A 27,907-nucleotide genomic window follows, 5' to 3' on the forward strand; every position below is an offset into this window, starting at 1 on the left:
AATCAATTACTTTGTGATAGCCAAACTGTGGGCTAATATCTTCACTCAATCCTTGAAAAAGAGATAGTTACAACTGGGTCAAATTCCAGGACATCAGTTGGACTATGTGGGCAAGTGAATGCATGGGCAGATGTCACACACATGCTTCCATGCAGACTTCCAAACAGGCATTTTTCTACCCATGTAAATAGAAGAAATAAGGGGCGATGCCTCCTAGGGACAGGTCACTTTCACAATCAAATTTGTTCCCATATTAACAGTCGTGCTCGGACATCTAGGCACTCTCATCTTGGTTGTTGGCTTATATAAAATGCAGAGGGAATGACTTTGCTTAGATCTTGAGCTTTAACTTCATGCTTCAGCTCCATTTACCAGTGAGTGCTAGGCTGGAGCACAGAACACTTGCCAAGAAAAGTTAAGTGCCCTTTGCTTTCCCACTTGTCATCCTCTTTTGGCATCTGCAGATGTAGTCCCTTTAGGAAACACCTGAAGAAATCATTTTCTAGAGCAAGGTGAGATTTGAGCATTTCTGGGCTTCTTGGCTTAATACCATTTAAAAACACCTCAATATAAATCCTACTTAAAGCAGCAGAAACAGTAGAAAAATGCTTAAAAAAGAGAAAAAAGTAGTGTACTCCCTCTCTTTTTAACACATGCTATGATCTGTAGAGTGAGATCATGATTTTGTAGCTCTGAACAACCATTTGAGCTGGCAATCACCAGATACAATTTTAGGGGAAGGTCAATATGGGATAAAAAAATTATGGGAATCCAGAGTTCCCGTCGTGGCTCAGTGGTTAACGAATCCGAGTAGGAACCATGAGGTTGCGGGTTCGATCCCTGGCCTTGCTCAGTGGGTTAACGATCCAGTGCTGCCATGAGCTGTGGTGTAGGTCGCAGATGCAGCTCGGATATGACGTTGCTGTGGCTCTGGTGTAGGCTGGTGGCTACAGCTCCAATTCGACCCCTAGCCTGGGAACCTCCATATGCCATGGGTACAGCCCTAAAAAGACAAAAAGACCAAAAAAAAAAAAAAATTATAGGAATTCTTAGATTATGAGATACAGAAATTTGAAAATCACTACTCTATAGCTATAAAACGAGGTATCTCTAAATTGCACACAGTAAGAAATCAACATTTCCAAATTGAAAATCTTTACTATGTTACTGGGAAGGAGCAAGAGCTTCATTTTATTCTGCAAGTTGAAAAAATTATATTCACTCTCAAAATCACATGTGAACACCTATAAAAATAAGACAAATAGTATGCGATCTGAAAACTAAAATTTGAAAATGTGGTCATTTCAGTATACTTGCTTCTTAAAGCATACTACATTTTAAAAGCAAAAATAAAAGACAATGTCTTACCTCCCATCTCGATCCCAGTCATACACCTCTACTTTGATAGTTCTGTCCATGAGGAAAACATACATACAGAGTAAAGTTACTTAGTAAGATCAAAATAACACAGGATGGAAAATTAACTATTAAGTTGTAGATTTTCTTAGATAAAATAGGGTATAATTTCAGGTTTTACAAAATAGTTCAAAATTGACTTTGCTGATTTTATTACTGTATTTCAATTTATATCTTAAAATAAGTCTCTGTTAAACCTATAGATTTCTAAAGATTTTAAATTATTTAAACAGAATAGGAAAGTATATGGGAAAAGCATTTATAGTTTGACAGAGCTCCTCAATGGGAGCCCCTCCATCCTTGAAAACCACTGTCTTAGAGAAATATTTCTCATATTCAGCATGGATCAGAATCACACGGAGGGCTTGTCAAAACACCAGTTGTTGGAACCCATGCCCACAGTTCCCAGTTCAGGAGGCCTGGGCTGAGGCCCAAGAATCTGAATTTTTACAAAGTTCATCAGGTGATGCGGATGCTGCTAACCAGGAACCATATCATTACAACTACTTCAAGAAAGAGTGGATCCAATTAAATAATGTTATGATATTATTAAATGAATAAAGTGACAGTCAAGTAGCATAAAACATTTTTAAAGTAAATTGAATGACGTTGGTAGTTAATGTCTTTCTACATTAGTTAACAGAATAAATTCTCATTATTCTACTATAAAAGTAATAAGATAAAATATTATTTAGAGTGAAGAAATCTTTTATATAAGAAAATGAAAAGAAACTCTGATATTAAGAAACGTCATGTATATTATGGGAAGATCTTCAAGGCCACCTACTTTTAAAACATCAGAACCTCCTTATTCTTCATCTATAGAACTTTCCTAATTCAGCAGCCATGAGAATGGTAATGTTGAACAGGTTTCTGAGGAGTATATTAGGGATGATAATATATGTAGCCTAATTCTTTATCTCTTGTATTTACTTAATCCTCTCTAGGAAGATAATACCAAATAAATACCTTGAGGCAATGAAAATTCTGGAATGAACTTTTGAGTAATACGTTAAACTAATATTCAATATGTCATTAACACTTTGCACATTTTTGTTCCTAAAAAGTCAGGCAATTAAATCAAAGTTCATTAGTCAAATTAACCCTCTTCCCCAAATCATTATAGATTAAAAAAGTTATCTGAATATTCTGAATGAATCACCTATATTTTTGTAAATACACAAGATACACTGGTAAAGAAGACACTTTAATTTAAAAATTCAACTTAGATTATTGGATGCAAAATCTATAGTGATTATTCAAAACTCAGAAAAGCTGTCATTTATTTTACCTGTCATAATCGCCATTACATAAAGCTCGGACTGAGATCTTGAATGCTTGCCACACAGGATTCAGAGTGTTTTTTACAACTTCTGTTTTATGACAAATTGTAAAACTGTAAAAAAAAAGTTTCCAGTTATTTTCATGATTCAATTATAATACATTGTATTAATAGTCATTCTTTGTCTTTTTATGCAGAATAAATGTTGCCAGTCCCTCTGTAGCTTCTTTATCAATAAAAAGAGATTTGCAGTTTAAAACTGCAAATGAAGATTAGTCCATCATAACATAAAGCAGGGAGATTTTGCAATGAGTTTACTAAAAATGATCTTCCACAAATTCCATAAATCCTACTGCTGCTTTGTAAATAATCTCTATAAAAAATGTGGTGACATACCAATATAGTGAAAATGACCCATGGGTCATTAAGAATATGAAGGTCACCAGTAACCCTGAGAAGATCAGTTTTGTTGGAATTTGGGGAACAAAAATCTGGTTGGAGTGAGTTTAAGAAAGAGAAGAGAAACGGAGGCAGAGTGCGGAAACAATATTTTCAGAGTTTAGCTGTAACGAGAAAAAGAGAAATTGGGGACAGTTTAAAGAGGAATGATTAGTCAAGCAAAAGGTTTGTTTTTTGTTAGTTCTTAATTTTTATCGAGGAAAGAAATAACATTAAGGTTGTATGCTAAAGGAAAAAAAATCCAGTAGAGAGAAACCTTATGATGCACGAGAGAAAAGGGATAAAGGTTCGAGCAATGTCCTGAAGTAGATGGAAGTGGATGGGAAAGAAGGAATCAATGGAGGAGTTGGCCTTGGGAGCACAGAGAGTCATTCTGCAGAACACTGGGGAGGACAGAGCACCAGGGAAAGATGCTACAAAGGGATCTTGAGGAAGTTCTCCAGTTGCTTCCATTTTCTTATTAAGTAGGAAGCAAGATAACCAGCAAAGAAGAAAGCAAGCAAAAATGCTGAAGTGTCTGGGAGAGGGAATGTTGATGGATTAAGGAAAAGGTGTAGGATTCCTGGGGAGCTCCAGTGGCTTATTCAAGATTAACATAGTGAATTTATAGTGAGACTATTCAGTATGTGGTTCTTTCTTTATCTAAACTGTTGACTCTATATACCTAAAGAATTCTTAGAGAAGGAAGGTAGGAATTCAAGAATATATAATAAGGGGTAGAATCTATGGAGCCTTAAACTTAGTTTTTTGATTCAAATTCCAGTACTATTTCCACCAAACCATTCAATTCCAGATGTCAATTGATTCCTGGAAATGTTCTTGCCTAATGCAAATTCAAGCAGCAGTTCATGAGCCAAAAAAATGTTTTCAATGATCTTGGTTATCAGGCCAATTCCTAAATTCCACCTTCACTAAAACTTTAGTCATGAAGGGTTCTAAATGCAGAGATCCCTCTAATAGTAATGAACATGAGTATATTACATAACTACCATAGTAAACACACTGCAACGAACCTCCCCTCCCCCGCCAAAAAAAAAAATACTCTTATTTTGGAAGAGTTTTGAGTCCACCTTCCTCTTCTCAGGCAAGAAGGGTCTTTTTCCATTAAGAGATAAAATTGAAACATAAAGGAATCAAGGATTCATTTTAAGATTTATGGCATTAGTGCCGTACCCTTCCTTTCCTATCTAAAGAAACCCATGTTACTCAATTTGCAGAGCTAAAGAGAATGCTCTCTAAGTTGACTCAAACAGTCAAATGCTCTCAAAGCTGACTTACCTGAAGCAATTTACCAACGACTGGGGGTCAAATACATTAAAAGAAACAGAGGACAGAAAGACTAAAGAGTCATTCAAAATATCTAAAGCAGAGGGAAGAAAAATAAAGGAAATAAGGGAGAAGTAGGCAGGAGAAATACTGAGGGAATCAAGTGAGAAAAAGCAAAAGTACACAAAATGGTTATGAAAAAATCATACGGACAAAAGTATGTATATTATTTTTAGAAAGAGGTGTCTGCCTCGCTTCATAATATGACACATTCTTAAAGATTTAAAAAGGGGCTTTCTTTTCTTCTTTTGTATCATATTAATACATACCAATCTTTGGTATAGGTGATAGATACAGACAGCTAGATAGATATCTATACAGGTGGATGATGGGTAGATAGGTAGATAGAGATAGAGCAACCAATGAACCATCTTCAAACTAACGTGCTCGGAGTTCCCGACATGGCACAGTGGTTAACGAATCCAACTAGGAACCATGAGGTTGTGGGTTCGGTCCCTGACCTTGCTCAGTGGATTAAGCATCCAGCGTTGCTTAAGGCAAAAAGACCAAAAAAAAAAAAAAAAAAAAAACAACATGTTCAATAGACTCTTGACTTTTCAGCCTTTTTGCTTATAGTTAAATCAAAACTTCTGTTATATTCCTAATAACACCAGTCATAGTAATTATATATTTTGAAACTTCTTAAGAAAGTGACTCGGAGTTCCCGTTGTGGCGCAGTGGTTAACGAATCCGACTAGGAACCATGAGGTTGCGGGTTCGGTCCCTGCCCTTGCTCAGTGGGTTAACGATCCGGCGTTGCCGTGAGCTGTGGTGTAGGTTGCAGACGTGGCTCGGATCCCGCGTTGCTGTGGCTCTGGCGTAGGCCGGTGGCTACAGCTCCGATTCGACACCTGACCTGGGAACCTGCATATGCCGCGGGTGCGGCCCAAGAAATAGCAACAACAACAAAAACGACAAAAAAAAAAAAAAAGAAAGTGACTCATCTTGGTGAGGTACTTATAAGCTAGGTAGTCATCTGTCTCCTATTAATCATTCTCATTTGTAATGTATTTGATGTGATATAGACAGTAAAATCTCTCACCAGTAATTCTAGCACTAGGATAACTAGTGTAAATTCTGACAGGAGTCTAATACAGGTCTAATTATTGCTATATAAATACAAGTATGCATGGGTATATGTACTACAAATAGTATTGTAAGAAAAAAAACTTTATTATATAACCTGTATTAAAATACTTTAAATGAAGCCAATTACCAAAAACAGTTATTTCAAAGGAGCGTTATTACCTAAGTATGTATACAGACTAAGTTACTAAATAAATGAGCAACCAAGAAAATAAGAATTTGTAATTATTTATTATTACGGATTTTCAATAAAGCTTCTAGCAGAAATTAGGTTTTATTCTTTCTTACAATATGACCTTAAATACACCAGGCAATGATTAATTTTTGAAGTAGCTTCACATTCAAATACATGTTAAAAAATACGCTAAAATCTTCACAGTCAAAATAGAGACCTACACACAAAAAGTTAGGAGTAAAAGCATTTTTACACATTCAAAACACATCAAAACAGAAATACATTAATATGCATGCCCTAATATATATATTTGGATCTAGCTGGTGAACTATTTTCTGTGTGTAAATAAATGCAAGCGGAAAGTATTCTGAAGTGAGAGTCACCAAAGTTTAGAAATCATTGTTTTTAAATGAATTAAGATTTTTGGATTAGTTGCACTCAATATTTAGATTTCATCTTCTTCTTCTTTTTTTTTTTTTTTCTTTTTAGGGCCACACCTGTGGCTTATGGAAGTTCACAGGCTGGGTAGAATCAGAGCTACAGCAGCTGGCCTACGTCACAGCTACAGCAATGCTGGATCTGAGCCACATCTGCAGCCTACACTACAGCGCATGGCAATGCCGGATACTTAACCCACTGAGCGAGGCCAGGGATCGAACCTGCATCTTCATGGATACTAGTCTGGTTCGTTACCCCTCAGCCACAACAGGAACTCCGGTATTTATATTTCATTAAGTGAATGTTGTTATCATTTTTATCGGCATACTTAATTTTTCTAATATATAGTTTACCAGTAGCAATGTGATAGACTGAAATTCTATGATTGTACAACTAATCTTTATAAGTAAATAAAACTAATAAGAATAGAAATAAGAAATTCAGGAAACAAATTGTTCAGACATATGGAGATGAAAGAACTTTATGATTAAGGAATTTGTAAGTATTCCTTAGGTTTTTTTCTGTATTGAAATGACTGAAAAATATGATATTTTCTTCAATGTCTGATATTTTTCACATGGAAAAAGTTAGTGTTCAGATGCAAATGCTACTCTAAGATTTTTACCACCAAAACAGAAAGTATGCAAAATTCAATAATATGCCATAATAAAAATAACCAACAGTTGCTGAGAAGCTGCATCAACAAAAATCATAAAATATATAGAGCATCATTTTATACTGCTCACCATTTAATACTCCTATTCACTTTAAATAGCAAACTTTCTATTTTATGTACCATTTTACCACATTAACATGAATAATTTCATTTATTAGTGTAGCATTAATGACAGGTTATATTTTTACATTCTATTCCCCTCATTTTCAAATTTCCAAATGACATTTTCTCTTTAGCTAACACTGTATTATGCAAAGCTAAGGAAAAAAGAAAAGGACACATTGTACTATAAGATAATAACAATAATAGCTAACTAATTCTTATATGTTAGGCAAGCTTCTAAATGTTTTTTTGGGTAGTAACTCCTTTAATACTCTCAACAGCCCTGTGAGATAACTATGATTATTAGCCCATTTTACAAATGAGGAATTGAGTCTCTGTGAATTAAAAAAAAAAAAACAACTTGCCTATGATTCCATAGCTATTAAGTAGCAGGATCATGGTTTAAACCTAGGCATCAGAATCTCAGCTCATAATTGTAACCACTAAACTTTCTTATGATATTGACAGTACAATAAGAGTCACAGTAAATAATAATAAAATGTATTGCATGGTAGAGTCATATATCCACCGTACAGTAGAATTACACACTGTACAGCAGAATACTGCTCAATCATAAAAAAGAATGAAAATCTTGCCATTTGCCAACAATATGGATGGACTTGGGGGTATTTACTAAATGTAATAAGTCAGAGAAAGACAAATATAGTATGATATTACTTACATGTGAAGTCTAAAAAAATATACCAAGCTAATGAATAAAACAAAAAAAGAAGATGACTCACAGATATAGAGAACAAACTAGTGGTTACAGGTGGGGAGAAGGAAGTGGGGAAGAGCAATACTAGGGTAGGGCATTAAGAGGTATAAACTATTATGTATAAAATAAGCTATAAGGATATATCTTACAATGCAGGAAATATTGCCAATATTTTATAGTAACTATAAATTGAGTAAAACATTAAAAAATTTTGAATCACTATAATGCACACCTATAACTTATACAATATTATACAACTATACTTCAATAAAAAGATAAAATATACTCCATAACACATTTTCACACCACATAGAAACCAGTCTAATCATAGCTATTAAAATACTCAAATTACTAGAATATAATGAAAAATTTTATAGAATATTACATATTGAAAAAAATCCTGCACTATTAAAATCCACCTATAAAATCCATATTCTTCTCCACGAACTTGGTTTTCAGGGTTCAATTCTATTACAAAATACTTCAGTTTCAGAATTTTACATTTCTGCAAAAATGTAAGTCTTCCATATTATTAAGGCAGTATTATATATAATTTCAGGAAAAGTAAAATGTTTCTATGAATTTGAAAATCATTCATTTTAAATATCAAACAAAACATATAAAATGCTTATAAAGTTACACATTGCTACCGAGATGAAAAAAAATCGACTTTTTGAATACCAAAATATTTTAGTGTTTATCAATTTAATAAGCTTTTCTGAGAAAAAAGTGATAATTTAAATATTATACACATCATAGACTTAAAATACATAAAAGATAAATCTACCTTCCGTCTTCATTACTTCGGTAAAATACAAGAAAAGGATCTGATTTTCCAAAAAAGTCCTTCTTGTCCAATTTGTTTGCACAAAATTGCATCAGAACAGCATCCTGCAAACAAAATTAATAAAACAGCTCAAAATCTGGGTTATAAATAACTATAAACTGCAGATTACAAGCAAGACTTGACAAGAAAACAAATCTGCCATTTCAATGCAAATGGCCAAATGTGTGAGAATCGCAGACAACATAAAATTGCTTTTTAAAAGACTCTAAGACTAAAAAATTGACTCCCGGAAGTCTTTGCTCGAGTCACAGAATTGTTATTTATTAAAACTCTTTAACATTTTCTTCCCAGAAAAGTGCCATTAAGCTGGATAACTCTCAGTACTCAACATTGTAATACAAGATCTCCATTCATATCTTGCTATTGAGGGTGACATCTTCAGATGTGTTTTTTAATTTCCTCGGGAAATACCTACTATCTACTATATATCTATAATGTATTAGATATTGAGATGTATGGGATGATTAGATGAAGCACAAGATAGAACCTGGACTGACAACATACTTTGCTATATAAAGGGGAAAAAATGTTCCTCATTAATTAAATACAGTGCACCACAATTTCTCAATAGCTGCAGTTAAAAATAACTTATTATATTGAACTTCAAGAAAATTAAAGCACCTTCAGTTTTCACCTGCAATTTAAATTACTTATTTGTATGTTAATTGTTATGCCAAACCAATCATTTTCATCAATTTATATATCCAAGCACACATAATCCACATGGTTTAGCTTAAAGGTAAACAAAAGGTATCATAAATTGAGGAAGTTAACCATTATTCAATGATGGTAAGCATTTTAAAAGAGTATAAAATACACAGTAATTTTAAAATTAAAATAAGGATTTTGTGTTTGATTTTTTAACTGAAAGGATATGTTAATAATTTTGGAAAGAGGTATTAAGGGTCAAAGGGATTCAGATCAAGTCAAGAAATCACAGGAGTTCCCACTGCAGCACAGCAGGTTAAGGATCCAGTGTTGTCTCTGAGGCAGAACAGGTGTGATTACAGGCCTGGTGCAGTGGATTAAGATTCGGGCATTGTGCAACTGTGGCACAGGTAATGGGATCCCTGGAATGGGAACTTCCGTATGCTGTGGGTGTGGCCAAAAAATAAATAATAAATAAATAAATAAATCAAGAGGTCACAGTTTTAAATACTACTTGGTAAACATGTTAACAATGACTTAAAACACTCTCTTATTCACCACTTCATTTTGCAGAGTTCAGCAATACTTATTAAGCATCCACCTAAAATTCTCCTTATCTCCTTTCATAACTCCAGAGCACCATTCAAGAGCTGATGCTATCTCTTTCTCATTTGTTAATTCATTCATATACTTAGTAAATATTTCTCAAGCGACACTTAGGCTAGAATATGGGAATAGAGAGATGCCCTCACCTCTAGATTTCTGGTTTTCAAAAGCATTGTCATTTTGCTTTGTTGTTTAACATATAGATATTCTATCAGTTGAATAAATAATGGAGCAGGAAATACACTTCTATGTGGGCATAGTGGTAATAAACATTTTAAATAAAATTAAAAGAACAGAGATAAGAACAATATGGACTTCATTACCATCTCAACCATGATCACTTTCAAATTTGAGGTTTAAAGATCAAAATTTTCTCTTAAGGAAGCAGAAAGAGAGTCACCCTCTCTTTCAGGAAAATTGAAGAGGAAGGATTGGTTTTGTTTTTCCCTTTGTTTGTTTTCTCTTTTATCTTCACATATATTAAATGCCCTTAGAGGAGAGAGGTTTTCCAAGAACACGAGACAAAGGCATTGTCCTTGCCACAGAAATAAATCATTCCTTTATGACATTCTCCCAAAGCCCCTAGACCAAAGCACAAACTACCAAAAAACATTCTGCTGTACTTAAAATACACAGAAGTCTGAAATGTGTGTATTTCAAATAGATGGTGAATAAAACATTAGAGATTAAATATTAGAATATGAATATTCATATCACTGGTAAATGTAATACCAAATTATAGTTTTTCAAAGTATATTTCATAAGGCTTGCAAAATGAATAACTAAGATAAAAAAAATTTTCAATGCACTAAATTATATAAACTTGGGAAAAATAGTTTTTGTAATCACTTAGGTTAATAACATAACAGAGACTCCACCTATAACAAGCACAAAAGAAATCTAACTTCTGGTGAATCCGACTAGGAACCATGAGATTGTGGGGTTTTTTTGTTTTTGTCTTTTTTGCCATTTCTTGGGCCGCTCCCATGGCATATGGAGGTTCCCAGGCTAGGGGTCGAATTGGAGCTGTAGTCTCCGGCCTACGCCAGAGCCACAGCAACATGGGATCCGAGCCACGTCTGCGACCTACACCACAGCTCACAGCAACGCCAGATCATTAACCCACTGAGCAAGGTCAGGGACTGAACCCGCAACCTCATGGTTCCTAGTTGGATTCATTAACCACTGGGCCACATGGGAACTCTGAAATTAATATTCTTGAATGTTTCACAAGCATTTCTAACAAGTTCAAATCAAACTTGCTTCTCCTACAATTTTTTCCAACTCAATAAATGGCTCATCATCCACCCAAAGTGCTCAGGGAAGTTGTCCGTGATTCCTTCCTTTCTCGACCTTTTATCCAATCTATCACCAAGTTGCAAGATTCTAACATTTCTCAAATCTTCAATCCAGCTAAATGGCATCACCTTAGTCCAAGCTAACTTCTCCTCTCACCTGGACATGCATCCCTCTTCCACTCTTGGACACATCCAACTCATTTTCCATTCAGCAGATAGAGTAATGGTCTTAAAACATGAAAGAAATAATTTTGTTCATAACTTAAAATTCTTTAAGACTCTGCCTTGCATTTAGGATAAACACACATCTTTAACATAGTCCACAAAAGCTCAACACCAAACAAGCTCTGTGCAGCCTTTTCTGTCTTCATCTGGCAGAGTTTTACCTCAATCTTCCCTCACCCCCATCTCCTTTGCCATCACACACCAGACACACTCTCTCCCTCTTTGGTCCCTATACAAACTGTGTTGTCTGCTAGAACGCCTACCCTTTGGCTGGCAAATCATTACTAAGCTAAAATGTAACTTCCTCAAAAGAGGCACCCTAATGTAAATTAGATTATCCATGGTACATTTTCATATTTTTTACTTATAACACATCATAAAATATTTACCTACATAGTCATCTGATTAATGTTTGTCTTTTCCAAAATTACGTGCTCATTAAGGACAAAGATCAAGGTTGTTTGTTGTTATTTTCTCTCACCATTGTATTCCAAGCTTCTGTTCCAGGGACTAGCACATTATACTTTTGGTGAATATTGCTGAATCAATCAATCAAACAATCAGAATGAAAAATATTATTTGCAGACAATTTCAGGCTACTTTTACAATACTGAGTGAAGAAACACTTCCAATATGACTTCAAAATTACTTAATTCTTACACTAGAATCTAACAAGGTACATCACAAAAGTTGTATTTGAAATAAACTATATAATACTAGGTTGAGATAATTAAGATTTAACACACTAAATGTAAAACTTTGATTTTTTAATTTACACATTTTTCAAATATAGCCTCTTTTTTAATTTTGCAAAGTAGCCATCTCGAGGAGTGATAGACACATCTAAAAAATACTGTAGGTTCTGACCTGAAATTTAAGTGTCCAGATTCCCAAGTTTATGCTCAGGTTAACAACTGGCAATGTGTTAAAAATGAGATATGATATTATAAAACTCCTAGAAGTTAACATAGGCAAAACATTTTCTGACATAAACCATACAATCTTAGGTCAGTTTCCCAAGGCAACAGAAATAAAAACAAAAATAAACAAATGGGACCCATCTGAACTTAAAAGTTCTTACACAGCAAAGGAAACCATTTTAAAGAAATGAAAAGACAACCCATGGAAAGAGAGAAAATAGTTACAAATCTCTTTGGAGATTAAGACCACAAGTGATACAGTCTTAATCTCCAAAATATACAAACTACTCATATGACTCAGCAACCAAAAAACAAACAACCTAAATAAAAGATGGGCAGAAGACCTAAATACACATTTTGCAAAGAAGACATACGGATGGCCAGCAGGCACATGAAAAAAATGTTCAACATCAGTAGTTATTAGAGAAATGCAAATCAAAACCACAATGAGGTACTACCTCACACTGGTCAGAATGGGCATCAGTAATAAGCCTACAAATAACAAATGCTGGAGAGGGTGTGGAGAAAAAGGAACCCTCCTACATTGTTGGGGGGAATGTAAATTGGTACAACCAATGGAGGACAATGGAGAACAGTATGGGGGTTTCTCAGAAAATTAAAAATAGAACTACCACATGAGTACCACCACATGATCCAGAAATCCGACTCCTGGGCATATACTGGGACAAAACGATCATTCAAAAAGATACGTGCATCCCTATTTTCACTGCAGCACCATTCACAAGAGCCAAAACATGGAAACAACCTAAATGTCTATCAACAGATTAATGGATTAAGAAGATGTGGTACGTATACACAATGGACTACTACTCAGATATAAATATAATGCCATTTGCAGCATTCTCAGACTAAGATGCAACTACAGATTCTCAGACTAAGTGAAATAAGTCAGAAATGGAAACACAAGTACAGTATGCTATCACTCACATGTGGAACCTAAATTATGGTACAAACGAACCTATCTACAAAACAGAAAATGACTCACAGACATAGAGAATAGACTTGTAGTTGACAAGGGGAAAGGGGAGGGAGTAGAATGGACCTGGAGGCTGGGGTTCGTAGATGCAAACTACATTTAGAATGGATAAACACTGAGGCCCCTGTATAGCAAAGGGAACTGTATCCAGTCTCCTGGGATAGACTGTGACGGAAGATAATATAAGAAAGGGAATATATGTATATGCATGACTGGGTTACTTTGCTACAGAGCAGAAATTGGCACAACATTGTAAATCAACTATCCTTTAATTTTAAAAAATTAAGAAGAATTAAAAAAACAATTCACAATGTTTTCAAGAAAATAAGTTTCAATTAGTATAACATCAAATGTGAAAAAAAATTTATTTCACTACAAATTCTGAGTGGCAATGCCTGATACTTTACAGTACCATAAAAAGAAATATTTAAAGGGCATTGTCAGAGTTCTTGCTGTGGCATAACAGGATTGGCAGCATCTCCGGAGCACTGGGATGCAGGCTCAATCCCAGCCCGGACATTGGGTTAAGGATCTGGTGTTGTTGCAGCTGCAGCATAGGTGGCAACTGTGGCTCAGAGGTGAATCCTGGCCCAGGAATTCCAAATGCTGTTGCGTGGCCAAAAAAGAAAAAAAAAAGGCACTGTTTCTTTTGAAGTAACTATAATCATTGCTTTGAATACACTTGTTTCTTCTACTATACTATCACAATCATATTATTTCAAGGTTACACATCTTAATTATGCTCATTATCAATGTCTGTAGCTAAGAATTAGAATGTAGGATACATAAGTGAAGTTAGATTAAGATTCTAAAACAATTTAAAAATATTAGGGGTTCCTGTTGTGGCTCAGAAGTAATGAAGCCGACTAGTATCGATGATGATATGGGTGTGATCCCTGGCATTGCCATGAGCTGTGGTACAGGTCGCAGATGCAGCTTGGATCTCGTGTTGCTGTGGCTGTGGTGTAGGCCAGCAGCTACAGCTCTGATTTGACCCCTAGCCTGGGAACTTCCATATGACCTGGGTGAGGCCCTAAAAAGAAAAAAAAATTAGATCCATAATTTTTAAGTGTGGGAAATAAGTAAAAAATAATTAATATTATTAAAAAAGTAATATTAAATACCATTCCAGATGTTTTGAAAGCTTTATTAGTATAAAGAGTGGTAAAAATGACTCTAGATCACAAAGTAACAGATTTCATTTCATTTGCATGGAAACTTTAGAATCTTCCTATTCCTCCAAACAAAACAATAGAATTGAAAGTAGAAGATGTTTAAGACACAGCCTGGCAATACACAGGCTATGCCCTTGATACCTTGGTTCTATTTTGAAAAAGAACTCATAATAATGCATTCATTAGCATATTTATACAAAATAATCTTAATGATTTTGACAAAAACCATGTTAATGTCACAATAAAGAACATATATCTTGGAGTTTGTGTTGTGGCTCAATGGAAAAGAACCTGACTAGCATCCATGAAGATGCAGGTTTGACCCCTGGCCTTACTCAGTGGGTTAAGTATCCAGCATTGCTGTGAGCTGCGGTGTAGGTCACAGGTGTGGCTCAGATCCTGAATTACTGTGGCTGTGGTGTAGTCTGGCAGCTACAGCTTCGACTCAACCCCTAGCCTGGAAACCGCCATGTGCTGTGTGTGCGGCTCTAAAAATAGACAAAAAAAAAAAAAGGTGTATCTATTTTATTGACCTCTTTTTCTCCCTTATTATAGAAAACATAGATTACTATATACATATACAAATTCAGAGACAAGAGGTATGAAAGATTATTACATCAGTAAATCACAACTAAAACCCATAGCTTTCTAAAATTAATGAATATGCATGCTATTATATTCTTAGTGGAGTGGTGGCTGGTTCTTCCTACAAATGTGGGCTTTTCAGGTTAAGAAAACATGAGACCATACATAAATTTTGAATTAATTCAACCAGAAATACGAAGAACAAGAATATAATGTAAAATGGTTACAATCAAGTGACTAGAAATAGTCCTTCAGAATCATATAAAAAAAACTTCAAAAATTTTACAAGAACTGAACTGACTATACAATTTATAACTCCTTATATTAATGCCCCCCAAATGATATTACTGTTAGGTTGTACTTTAATAATTTCTATTCACTAAAATGGCTGGTAAGAAAATTGATTATCCTGGAGTTCCCATCATGGCGCAGTGGAGACAAATCCGACTAGGAACCATGCAGTTGGGGGTTCGATCCCTGGCCTCACACAGTGGGTTAAGGATCCAGCGTTGCTGTGAGCTATGGTGTAGGTCACAGATGTGGCTTAGATCTGACGTTGCTGTGGCTCTGGCGTAGGCCAGCAGCTATAGCTCTGATTAGACCTCTAGCCTGGGAACCTCCATATGCCACGGGTACAGCCCTAAAAGGACAAAAAAAAAAAAAAAAAATTTGATTATCCTATTTGGGCTACAGAATGTAGTCTGTCTAAAGTACTGAGTATCTAAAGTAATATTTTGTTAAATACAGAATTATATAACATAATTTTAATTATTTTTTGCTAAAATTACTCAAGAATTAGTCATTTAAGTACAGTTTGAGGACTATCATTTCAAAGAAGTATTGGGAATGCTTCTTAATCCAAAGAAATGTTTACTTACCCTACAACAGTTTAATTCCTCCGCTGTAAGTATGATTGTGCCACACTTCTTTCCTGGAATTCCTCTAAAACAACAAAAAGCATGTTTAAATACAGTACTTTATATTAATAATATATTGTATAAACTAATATTATATTTTTATTTTTATATAACCAAATAAAAAACATACTACTAATCCATGGGCTCTTTCTAATAAAATATATTCTCAGTTTCAAATTTGAGTTTATGCTATAGATCCACATTTACTGATAGAGATAAATTTATTCCCTTTCAATGTGTCAGTCCTTTGCCCAAGAATCTCAATAGCTTCATGTTGCCTATCACATAATATAATGTGATATCTAAAATACAATAAAATTTTGTCAGGGAGTTTCTGTTGTGGTGCAGTGGTTAACGAATCCGACTAGGAACCATGAGGTTGCGGGTTTGGTTCCTGGCCTTTCTCGGTGGGTTAAGGACCCGGCGATGCCGTGAGCTGTGGTGTAGCTCCAATTCGATCCCTAGCCTGGGAACTTCCATATGCTGCAAGTGCAGCCCTAAAAAGTGGAAAAAAAAAAACAAAAAACTTTCTTTTATGATTTTTAAGATTTCTAAGATTTCTATAATGTGATTAAAATGTATTCCTGATCTTGGTTTTCAAAACTTCATCCTTCTTTCATCAACATGGTTATTTATTTGTGCTTACCTTTACTTTGTGCCAATTCCCATACCCTGGCATACTACAGTGTGTAAACTATTCCCTAATTCTTTCTCAAACTTTTTTTTTTTTGTCTTTTCTAGGGCTGCTCCTGGAGCATATGGAGGTTCCCAGGCTGGGGGTCTAACCGGAGCTGTAGCCGCCGGCCTACACCAGAGCCACAGCAACATGGGATCCGAGCCACGTCTGCAACCTACAGCATAGCTCACGGCAACACCAGATCCTTAACCCACTGAGTGAGGCCAGGGATTGAACCCCCAACCTCATGGTTCCTAGTCAGATTTGTTAACCACTGAGCCATGATGGGAACCCCCTTGTCAAACTTTCTATATCCTCAGATGAAGTTTTACTTGTTTCAGGAAACTTTATCCCAGGCAACCTCACACAAAACTTGGCCTTCTCTGCACTCCTGAATTGTTAAAACTATACATTTTTAACCCTTCTTTTCCCAAGTTGATTATAAACGGTATAAGAGGAAAATTCATGATATAAACCTCTTGAAATCCAACATATTAAATACCTGTACATAACAGGCACTCAGTATATAAGGAAAAATATATTACACATAAGCAAAATTAGGCAAAGCAAAACTGCCACCCAATTTTCTTTCTACCTCTCTATGGAATACTTATGCTCATCTAGCCTCTAGCTGACACCATGAGTAAAGTGCACTAGCAAAGTGCAAGGTGCGTGCATGGCTCCCTGTTCTACAGGAGGGAATATAGAGACAAGTCCACGAGAATCTTCCAAAGAGTAATCCTAATGCTCCAAAAGTATATACTTCATGCTTCTTTCGTCCTATCACAAATCATAGTTCAGACTCATCTGTTTTTCCTGGGAACTACAAGTTGTGGAATTAGAGCCAAATAAACTGTTTTTGTCCTCAAGAATGTGATTCATTCCAATAACCTATGCCAGCTTGTATGCAACATTTTTTCCAGGTCTTCATGGCTAAGAGATCAACTAATTTATTCTTGCACGTTGTAGTATGGAAGAGTATATATATCATTTCTAGCATCCCTCCAGTCATCATTAATCAGTTAATTTTTCTAATCCCACTGTAAATTTTTTTCCTCTTTTCTATTTGTGAATCACAAGATTTATACTCTCATCATTACGGCAAACTAAAGCACCCTGATTGAACATTTACCTGAAAATGTTTTCAAATTTGAATAAAATTTGCAAAAAGTTTTTATAAATGCTCTGATAACCTGTTAAGAAAGTAAGGATCAATCAGAAACTGAAGATGAGAAACCAGAAAAACAAGCACGGGTAAACCCCTGAGAATTTAATCTTGGGCTTGTTTTTTTTTTTATGGCTCCTAAGGGCATAACAATGAGAGACAAAAATAGTGAGGGGGGATTCACAAGATGGAGAATTTAATAAATAACTCACAGCATAAAGTTTGGATCATAATGACTATATTGTCTGAACGTAGCATGGGTTAGATATAAACATTCACTTTGGAGAGGCCCGAAAAAATAAATCCATGCCTATGAATGTGTTGACCAATGAAAGAGAAAAACTTCAACCAGGCTTGCTACTTTAATTTTCTCTAACTATGTAGTTACAAACTTCAAACTGAGAATTCAGTTTAATTCAAGTGATCACAGTTATTTGGTAAATGCAAAATCTCTCTGCAAGAGTTTTCCTTCAAACTACATCTCCAAATATTCTCACATTAAAAGTTAAAAAGATATATGAATTCATTTTAAAATATCACAAAACTGGATTTCCCTGGTGGCTCAGTGGGTTAAAGATCTAGCATTGTCACTGCTGTGGCATGGGTATTTCTCTGACCTGTGAACTTCCACATGCCACAGGTGCAGTCAAAAACAAACAGACAAATAAACAAACAAAATATCAAACAGCTAAAATATCAAATACAAATGATAATAGCACTGATCAGGAGGGTAAGAATTTAAGTTCAAGTCTTTTGATTGTTCTTTTTATTATTTGGGAAGAAAGCAAAAGATGCTTTAAAGTAAATAAAATTTGATAAATTAAATAAGTATGTTTAAAAATTCCTAGCAAAACTACATTTTTTTTTAAGGCCACACATACGGCATATGGAAGTTCCCAGGCTAGGGATCAAATGGGAGCTGCAGCTGCCAGCCTAAACCACAGCCACAGCAATGCCAGATCCTTAACCTCCTGAGCAAGGCCAGAGGTTGAACCCGCATCCTCCTGGATACTAGTTGGGTTCGTTACTGCTGAGCCACAATGGGAAATCCTTTAAGGACTTTATTATCTAAAGGTTAGGAAAGGAGAAATGTGAAATGGGGTTTTAAAAATATAACCCATTCAAAAGAAACTAAATTTTAAAAAAGGGTGGTGTAGATGAAAAGCACTAAATAAGTGATGGAAACAAATCCAGAGAACAGTTACAAAAGTGCACGGTAATGAACCAAATGTTACAGATTAAAAACAAAGATTGTCATTCTATACAAAAAAACAAAACTCATACATAGCTATTCACAATAGACATTAAGATTTAAGAATTTAAAATATCCAAAAGAATGGAAAGATATACTAAAGGGGGAAAAAATCTAACCCTAATGAAAACCAATATATTTACTTTAATGGAAAACACATAGGTTTTAAATTTAAGAGGATTGCTAGAAAATGTTGCTGTGTAATAAAAAAGTTCAATTAATGAGGAATATATAATCTCAATACTGTACCCATCTAACATTATAGCTCCGATACATATAATGAAGTGCTCCACACTACAAAAGCACAAATACATCATTACGTTGAGCAATTTCAACCTGGTAAGCACCCCATTGGCCAGTGATCAATGTTAACAATCACCAACATAAGTCACGTTGACATCACGTCCCCCCAAATGTAATAAGGGTATTTCACATTGTAGTATTCCTCTCCCAACCTACACTCTAATCATGAAAAAAATCAGATAATCCCAAATTGAAGAATGTTCTACAAAATATCTGATTAGTACTCTTTTAAAATAGCCAAAGTCAGAGTTCCTGTCATGGCTCAGCAGAAATGAATGTGACTAGCATCCATGAGAACGCAGCTTTGATCCCTGGCCCTGCTCAGTGGGTTAAGGATCCGGTGTTGCCATGAACTGTAGTGTAGGTCACAGACGCTGCTCGGATCCCATGTGGCTGTGGCTGTGGTGTAGGCTGGTGGCTACAGCTCCGATTAGACCCCCAGCCTGGGAACCTCCATAAGCCACGGGAGCAGCCCTAGAAAAGGCAAAAAGACAAAATAAAAAAAAAAGGTGAGACAAAAAAAGGACAAAGACAGGCTGAGTAAACTATTCTAGGTTAAAAGAGACTACAAATTAGGGCAACTAAATTCAATGTATGATTTTTAATTAAATTTGAGACTAGGGGAAAATAGCCATAAAGAAATTACTAGGACAATTGTCGAAATTTGAATGTGGAGTGTGGATTAGATAACTTCACTGTTTCATTGTAAAGTTCCCTGATTTTAATCATGATATTGTGATACTGTAAGAGAACATCCTCATTAAGAAACATACAGTCATGTATTTAGAGGAAAAGGGGCACAATGTCTCTGATAAGGTCTCCAACTTACTCTCAGATGGTTCCAGAAAACAAAAAAAAAAAACATAAAAACTAGAATATGAGAGAGAGAGAGTATAAGGAAGAAAATGATAAAGCACATACAACAAAGTTAGCATCTGTTGAAAATAAACATTATAGGTAAAGGGCATACAGGAGTTTCTGATAATATGCTAGTAAATTTTATATACAGTTGAAATTAAATAAAAATGTAAAGTTACACCTAGAATCAATTTTGAAAATAGTTTCCTATACTCTATTTAGTGGCGCATAGAAAGAATAGAACTCATCTCCCAAACAAAAGTATTTTTGAGTATTATTAGAAATGAGTAATCCTTCCCCAAACTGAGCACATGAACAAATGGTCTTCTGAGAGAATGGGTGGTTTGTTTTTGTTTTCTTTGGTTCATTTTTGTCTTTTGCTGATTGTTACAGTTGGGGTTTTTCCTAAATGCAGTATTTTTCCATATCTCTTACTACTTCTCCATTACCACTTCTCCACTGCCTCTAGTAAGTGCATACCTTCATATTTTTGCTTGGGTTACTGCAGCTTTCTTGTTCCTAACTGATCTCAAGCTGGTATTTCCTTAACTTATCCTCTCCTTTAAAGTCAGATTAATCTGATTATGAATTGTAATGATGAAGCCTTCCATTTTTCAGTGGCTCTCAAAAGATCCTCCAATAATTTCAAACTTACTACTTACAACATCATAATCTTCATAAAATTCAGCCACTCTTAACATCTCTAATTTCAGCTTTCCTGCCACTTTGTAATACAGCCAACCTTTTAGATCCTGAATCCATAATAGATGTCTTATTTCTCTCCCTGACTTCATCTGGAAAACTCACTCTACCAACAACTCGAGGAATGTTTTTCATCTCAGTAATTTTTTTTACTCATTATTAAAACTTCTTTTTTAACCGATGGAACATTTACTTAAAATTGACCACCTACTATGTTATAGAATATTGAGTAAAATGCATAATATTTATTGACAAAACATTTGAGCTAGAGATTAATGACAAAAGGGGATTTTTAAAACATTTCTGAAAACTCATTTCTAAAAGAAGGAATAACAGTAATGAAAGGATATTTAGAATATCATAATAATAAAGATAACTGTGGGATACTATTAATTTAGTATTTTATGCGAAAAAAAAAATAAACAAAATGGTTTTAAATAACAATTCCGGTATGTATTTAAAAACATAATACAGTGTTGCGAGACATGTTTTTATAATGTTTTCTTAGCCTCTTTGCTGAAAACTCCATCTTGTCCTTCCTTACTTTGTCGCATTTTCCTGCTTGAGAAACAGTAATGGTGATGGCAAATGACTTAAGCTTAAGAACAAAGACCTAAGGGCATGGGTTATTTGCGGGGTCAGCTGAATGAGGACATAATACAATGGTCTAGGTGCACTGGACCTGTGCAGATTGGCACGCCATTTGCACAAGCATGATATGTCCTCTAAAGAATAAGAGAAAGAGGAACCTCATGACCAAGTGGTTTATGCGTGGTCGTTAACATAATATGCATTAGAAAAGAGAACCAAGGTGCAAACCTAGGCACACAGGGTTGCCACAAATGGGCATGCCCTTTGCAGAAGCACAGTGAGGATTCTCTGAAATGCTATGCATAGATAGCTAACTCAAATGCTAATGATTCTTAAATGCTAAAGTTTAGAGTAAAAAGTTTAACCATTTACCAGCTAAGTGACTTTTAAAATAAAAAAAAAACCCTATATCCTGCACCTACAATCCTCTTTTCGCCTGAGGTAATCCTCAAGAGCACAGTAAAAGCAGTGTGGTTTCTCGAGGCAGGACTCTTGGTCCCTGAGACCTTGAATCCCCCATTCCCACCTTTACTTAAGATAAATGTCTCTGTGTCTCGTTTTGTGTTAACTTTTTTTTTTCTTAAGCTCCATAGCACCCGTTCTTCAGCCCCATCCTGCTGAGCTGGTCTCGGCAATACAGCAACACAATAATAGTAGGAAACTTCAATACACTACTTTCAACAATAGTTAGAATTGGATGAAAGATCAATAAAGAAATAGGGGGACTTGAAGAACACTGTAGACCAATTGCACCTAACAGACATATACAACACACTCCACTCAACCACAGAATATACATTCTTTCCAAGTATATAAGACATTCTCCAGAAGAGCTCACATGATAAGCCACAAAAAAAAAAAAAAAAAGGTAAACAGGAGTTCCCGTCATGGCGCAGTGGTTAACGAATCCGACTAGGAACCATGAGGTTGCAGGTTCGATCCCTGCCCTTGCTCAGTGAGTTAATGATCCAGCGTTGCAGTGAGCTATGGTATACGTCGCAGATGTAGCTTGGATCCTGCATTGCTGTGGCTCTGGTGTAGGCTGGAAGCTACAGCTCCGATTCGACCCCCTAGCCTGGGAACCTCCATATGCTGCAGGATTGGCCCAAGAAATGGCAAAAAGACAAAAAAATTAAAAAAAAATTAAAAAAAAATAGCCTATATTTGAAAAAAAAAAGTAAACAAATTTAAGAAGATTAAAATTCTATAAAGTATGTCTTCTAATCACAGTGGTAAAAACTTAGAAATCATTAGTGGAAGGAAAACTGGAAAATATACAAATACTTAGAAATTAAACAACACACTCTTAAACAACAAATAAGTCAAAGGAAAAGCCACAAGGGAAATTAGAAAATACCTTGAAGCAAATGAAAAAAAAACACAAAAAACCAACACCAAAACATATGGGATGCAGCAAAAGCAGTGCCAAGAGGAAAGTTTAGAGCTGTAAATGAAAACCAACAACTAATTTTTATACCTCAAAGAACTAAAACACACACACGCACACACATGCGCGCACACACGCACACACATGCGCGCACACACACACAGACACATGAACAAATTAAATTCAAAGCTAGCAGAAGGAAGGAAATAATTAAGATTAAGCAGAAATAAAGGAAACAGGGAATATAAAAACAGTATCAAAACAAATAATTTGGGGGGGAAAAGATCAACGAAATTGCAAAATCTCTAGACTAAGAAAAAAAAAGATAAAACTCAAATAAATAAAATCAGAAACAAAAGAAGGGGCATTACAAATAATGCCATCGATATGAAAAAAGAATGTAAGAGAATCCTGTGAATAACTTTAGGCCAAAAAATTGGATAACTTAGAATACATTCCTACGTAAATTCCTAGAAACACACAATCTACCAAGAATGAATCATGAATCAAAATCTAAACAGACCAATAACTAGTAAGAAATCTAAATCAGTAAACAAACATCTGTCAGCAAAAAAGGCCTAGGACCAAATGGCTTCACTGGAGAATACTCTCAGATATTTAAAAGAAGCATTAATATTAATTTTCCTAAAACTCCTCCAATAAATTGAAAATTGAGTGAACACTTCCAACTTTATTCTATAAAGCCATTGTTATCCTAATACAAAACCAGGCAAAAATAACAGAAGAAAGCTATAGGCCAATATCCCTGATGAATATTGGTGCAAAAATCCTAAACAGGATACTAGCAAACTGAATTCAATGGCACATTAATAGGATTATACACCAGGACAAAGTGGGACTTACTCCTGGAATGCTAGGATGGCTCAAGGCATTGAAATGACTTTAATATACCACATTAAAGAATAAAGCTCAAAAACCATGTGATTATCTCAAGTGATACAGAAAAAGCATTTGAGATTCAATATCCATTCATAAATACTCAGCAAACTAGAAGGTAACTATTCCAACATAATAATAGAAATTTATAAAAGTAACTTCATACTCAATGGTAAAAGAATGAAAACTTTTCCTCTAAGTTCATGAAAAGGAAGGATGCTCACCCTGGCCACTTCTATTCAACAACATACTGCAAGTTTTAGCTAGTGCACACGGAAGAAAAAGAAATAAAAGGCATCCAAATGAAAATGAAGAAGTAAAATTATTTCTGTTTGTAGGTGACATAATCTTCTATGTAGAAAGCCCTAAAGACTATACATTAAAAAAACAAAAACAAAACAGACAGAACTAATAAATTCAGCAGTTTCAGGATAAAAAAATTAACATTAAAAAGTGACGGTTATATATACTAATAATGAAAACTAAAAAAATAAAGAAAACAATTAAAAATAATTACAAAATTGGAGTTCCCATCATGGCTCAGTGGTAACGAACATAGTTAGTATCCATGAGAATGTGGGTTTGATACTTGGCCTCGCTCAGTGGGTTATGAATCTGGCATTGCAATGAGCTGTGGTGTAAGTCGCAGATGCAGCTTGGATCCTGTGTTACCATGGCTGTGGCATAGGCCAGCAGCTATAGCTCTGGTTCAACCCTTAGCCTGGGAACTTTCATATACCACAGGTGCAGCTCTAAAAAAATAAAAAATTTAAAAATTAAGAATAGAACTACCAAGGAAGTGAAAAACTTTTATACTTAAAACTACAAAATGTTGTTGAAAGAAATTAAAGACAAGTAAACAGAAAGCTACTCTTTATTCATTTCTTTTTTTCTTTTTCTTTTTGTCTTTTTGCTATTTCTTTGGGCCACTCCTGAAGCATATGGAGGTTCCCAGGCTAGGGGTCGAATCAGAGCTGTAGCTGCCAGCCTACACCAGAGCCACAGCAACGCGGGATCCGAGCCGCATCTGCAACCTACACCACAGCTCACGGCAACGCCGGATCCTTAACCCACTGAACAAGGGCAGGGACCGAACCCGCAACCTCATGGTTTCTAGTCGGATTCGTTAACCACTGAGCCATGACGGGAACTCCTGTTCATTTCTTGTAAGAAACATATTGTTAAGATGTTCATACAACCAATATCAATCTACAAATTCAACATAATCCCTATCAATATCCCACTGGAATGTTTTTTACAGAAATAAATTTTAAAATTCACCTAAAAATTCATATGATATTTCAAGAGAACCCATATAACCAAAACAATTTTGAAAACAAACAAAGTTGTAGGACTCACATGTCCTGATTTCCAAACATATTACAAATACAGTAATCAAAACAGTGTGGTGCTGACATAAAGACAGATAAATACACATATGAAAAACAATAGAAATCTGAGAACACATGGTCTAATGATCTCCAACGAGTACATCGACCAACACCATTCAATGAGAAAAGTACACTTTCTTCAACCAATAGTGTAGGGAAAACCACATCCTTGTAGAAAAGGGTAAAGTTGGATCCTTATTTTATACATAAATAAAAAAGCAACTCATAGTTGGTTAAAGACTTAAACATAATGCCTGAAACTACAAACATCTAGAAAAACACAGGGAAAAAGCTTCATGACATTGGTCTTGACTGGTTTCTTGGATGTGACACCAAATAGACAAATGGGATTACATAAAATCTTAAAACTTTTTTATCTAAAAGAACATGATAAAGTGAAAAGCAATCTATGCAATGGAATGATGTATTTGCAAATCACATATCTAATAAAGGGTTAATATCCAGGATATCGGATAAAGGTTAATATACATAAACAATTCTACAACTCAATGTAAAAAATCATATCACACCAAAATTATAGCTATTTATAGAGCAACTATTTATGAGAATGACCAAACACTGCCAAAAAAAGATTTTCCACAACTCAAGATATAAAGAAGGAATTACAATGAGATGGATAGGAAGGGCAAAGACACAGCATAGTCAAGACACATACGACGAGACAGACAACTCACAAATGAGAGGATAATCACAACTGCAGAAGTTCTTCCCAAGGAGTGAGTGTTCTAACCCCTAAATAAGGCTCCCAGCCCAGGCATCCTGCACAGGGAAGGCAAGCTTCTAGAACTTCTGGCTTCGAAGGCCAACAGGAATAGAATATGGGAGAGTTAGAGGGCTGTAGGAAACAGAGACACTTAAAGGTCATGTCCAAAACCTCACAAGGCCCAAGTCCCAGTGAAGAGGCAGTAATCTGAAAGGAACCTAGGTCAAACCCACTTGTTGATTCCAGAGTGTCCCAGTGAAGCAACAAGCAGCAATGAGCCACCCTGGGGACAGAAACTGGTAGCAGCCATTTTGGGGAACTCATTCTACTACAAGGACATTGGTGTTGGCCTGCACTATTGTGGAGCCCTCCCTCTAACCTATTAGTGTCAGGGGAATTACCCACCCACCAAAAGGCCTGCACGAGTCCTCAAATCCCCCTGAGCTATGCATCCACCCACAAGGAAACTGGCCTCTCCCTCCAGCTGACTAGCATCCCCCCCTGTCTCCTCCAGCCCTTGTAACTAGCCAGCCTGAGATGAGGTATCCCAGCTTCAGCTCACCCAGGCAAGGTAGCCAGCTGAGCCATGACTCAGCTCCACTGACATGCCAAGTGGCCCAGCCCAGGGAACACCCAAGCCAGACAGCCACCCACCACTGAGTTAGCACTAGCCCCAAGACACCTTGAACCACAAAGCCAGCCATGCTGAGATCCAACCATGGTCGCTAGCAGGTCACCAGCCACTACAAAAGGCATGGCCTGTTAGCCAGTCATGCTAGGGACAGCCTCGTCTACCACTGCAGCAGTAGAAGTGGTCCTCCACAACACAAAGCTTATGCTGCCAATATAGCGGACACCCCTAGAGTATACACGCTTTTTGTCCAGAGAGAAGTGGGCTGCTAGGTGTCACAGAATGTCTCCTAATTTCCACAGAAGGTCATCTCTTCAAGATCAGGAAACAGAGAAATAAATGTGGAGAATTAGACAAAATACAAAGTAATATATTCCATATGAAGGAACAAAATAGAACCCTAGAAAAAGAAGAAAGTGGAGAAAAGCAGTCTCCCTGATAAAGACGTCAAAGTAATGATCACGAAGATGTGCAACCAACTCAAGAGAAGGAAGGGTAAACACGATGAGAAATTTAACAACGAAAAAATACGAAGAACCAAATAGCACTTAAGTATAAAATAACTACAATGAAAAGGGATCAGCAGTAGCTTAGTTAAGATACAGAGGAATAAATAGCCAAAGTGGAAAACAGCACAGTGGAAATCACACAAGCTGAACAGGAAAAAGAAAAAAAGTATGAAATGAAGACAGTTTAAAAGCTTCTAGGACAACATCAAGTGTACTAACATTTGCATTAGAGGGGGCCCAGGAGAAGACAGAGAAAGGGGCAGAGAACTTATTGAAGAAATAATAGCTGAAAAATTCCCTACTTTGGAAAGGGAAACAGACATCCAGGTCCATGAAGCACAGGGTCCCTAACAGGATGGACCCAAAAAAGCCCACACCGAGACATGGTATAATTAAAATGGCAAAAATTAAAGATAAGGAGAGAACCTTAAAAGCAGAATGAGAAAACACAAGTCATACACAAGGGAATTCCCTAAGACTATAAACTGACTTTTTAGCAGAAACTTGGCAGGCCAGAAGGGAGTGGAATGATATATATAAAGTGATGAAAGAAAGAAAATTACAACAAAGAATACTCTATCTGGCAAGGCTATTTTTCAGATTTGAAGGAGAGATAAAGAAAGCAAAGCTGCTAAAAAGAGTTTAGCACCACTAAACCATTTTTACAAGAAATGCTAAAGAGAGTCCTCTAAGCAGAAAAACCACAACTAAAAATACAAAAATCATGACAGGAAAATAGCTTGTTGGTAACAGCAAACATATCATAAACATAGATTGAGCACTTATAAAGTTAGTAGGAGGCTTAAAAGACAAAAGTAGTGTAATCATCTATATCTGCAACAAGTAAAGTGATACACAAAACAAAGAGATGTAAAATATGACACCAAAAATGTTAAACCTGGTGGGGGTGGAGGAGGAAATATTC

General features: G+C 35.7%; 1 protein-coding gene across 1 annotated transcript in view; it reads right to left on the bottom strand.

Annotated features, from left to right (window-relative positions):
• CPNE8 (copine 8) overlaps window positions 1-27,907 on the bottom strand; it is a 266,575-nt gene that overhangs the window by 110,325 nt on the left and 128,343 nt on the right. Inside the window, exons 7-10 of the mRNA XM_047787960.1 lie at window positions 15,858-15,921; window positions 8,466-8,569; window positions 2,708-2,812; window positions 1,369-1,410 (exon numbers count right to left, since the gene is read on the bottom strand). Of these exons, the coding sequence (XP_047643916.1) occupies window positions 1,369-1,410; window positions 2,708-2,812; window positions 8,466-8,569; window positions 15,858-15,921 (315 nt within the window). The remainder of the gene's footprint in view (window positions 1-1,368; window positions 1,411-2,707; window positions 2,813-8,465; window positions 8,570-15,857; window positions 15,922-27,907) is intronic.

The sequence above is a fragment of the Phacochoerus africanus genome, chromosome 7, assembly GCF_016906955.1.
Source record: "Phacochoerus africanus isolate WHEZ1 chromosome 7, ROS_Pafr_v1, whole genome shotgun sequence".
NCBI classification, from domain to species: Eukaryota; Metazoa; Chordata; class Mammalia; order Artiodactyla; family Suidae; genus Phacochoerus; species Phacochoerus africanus.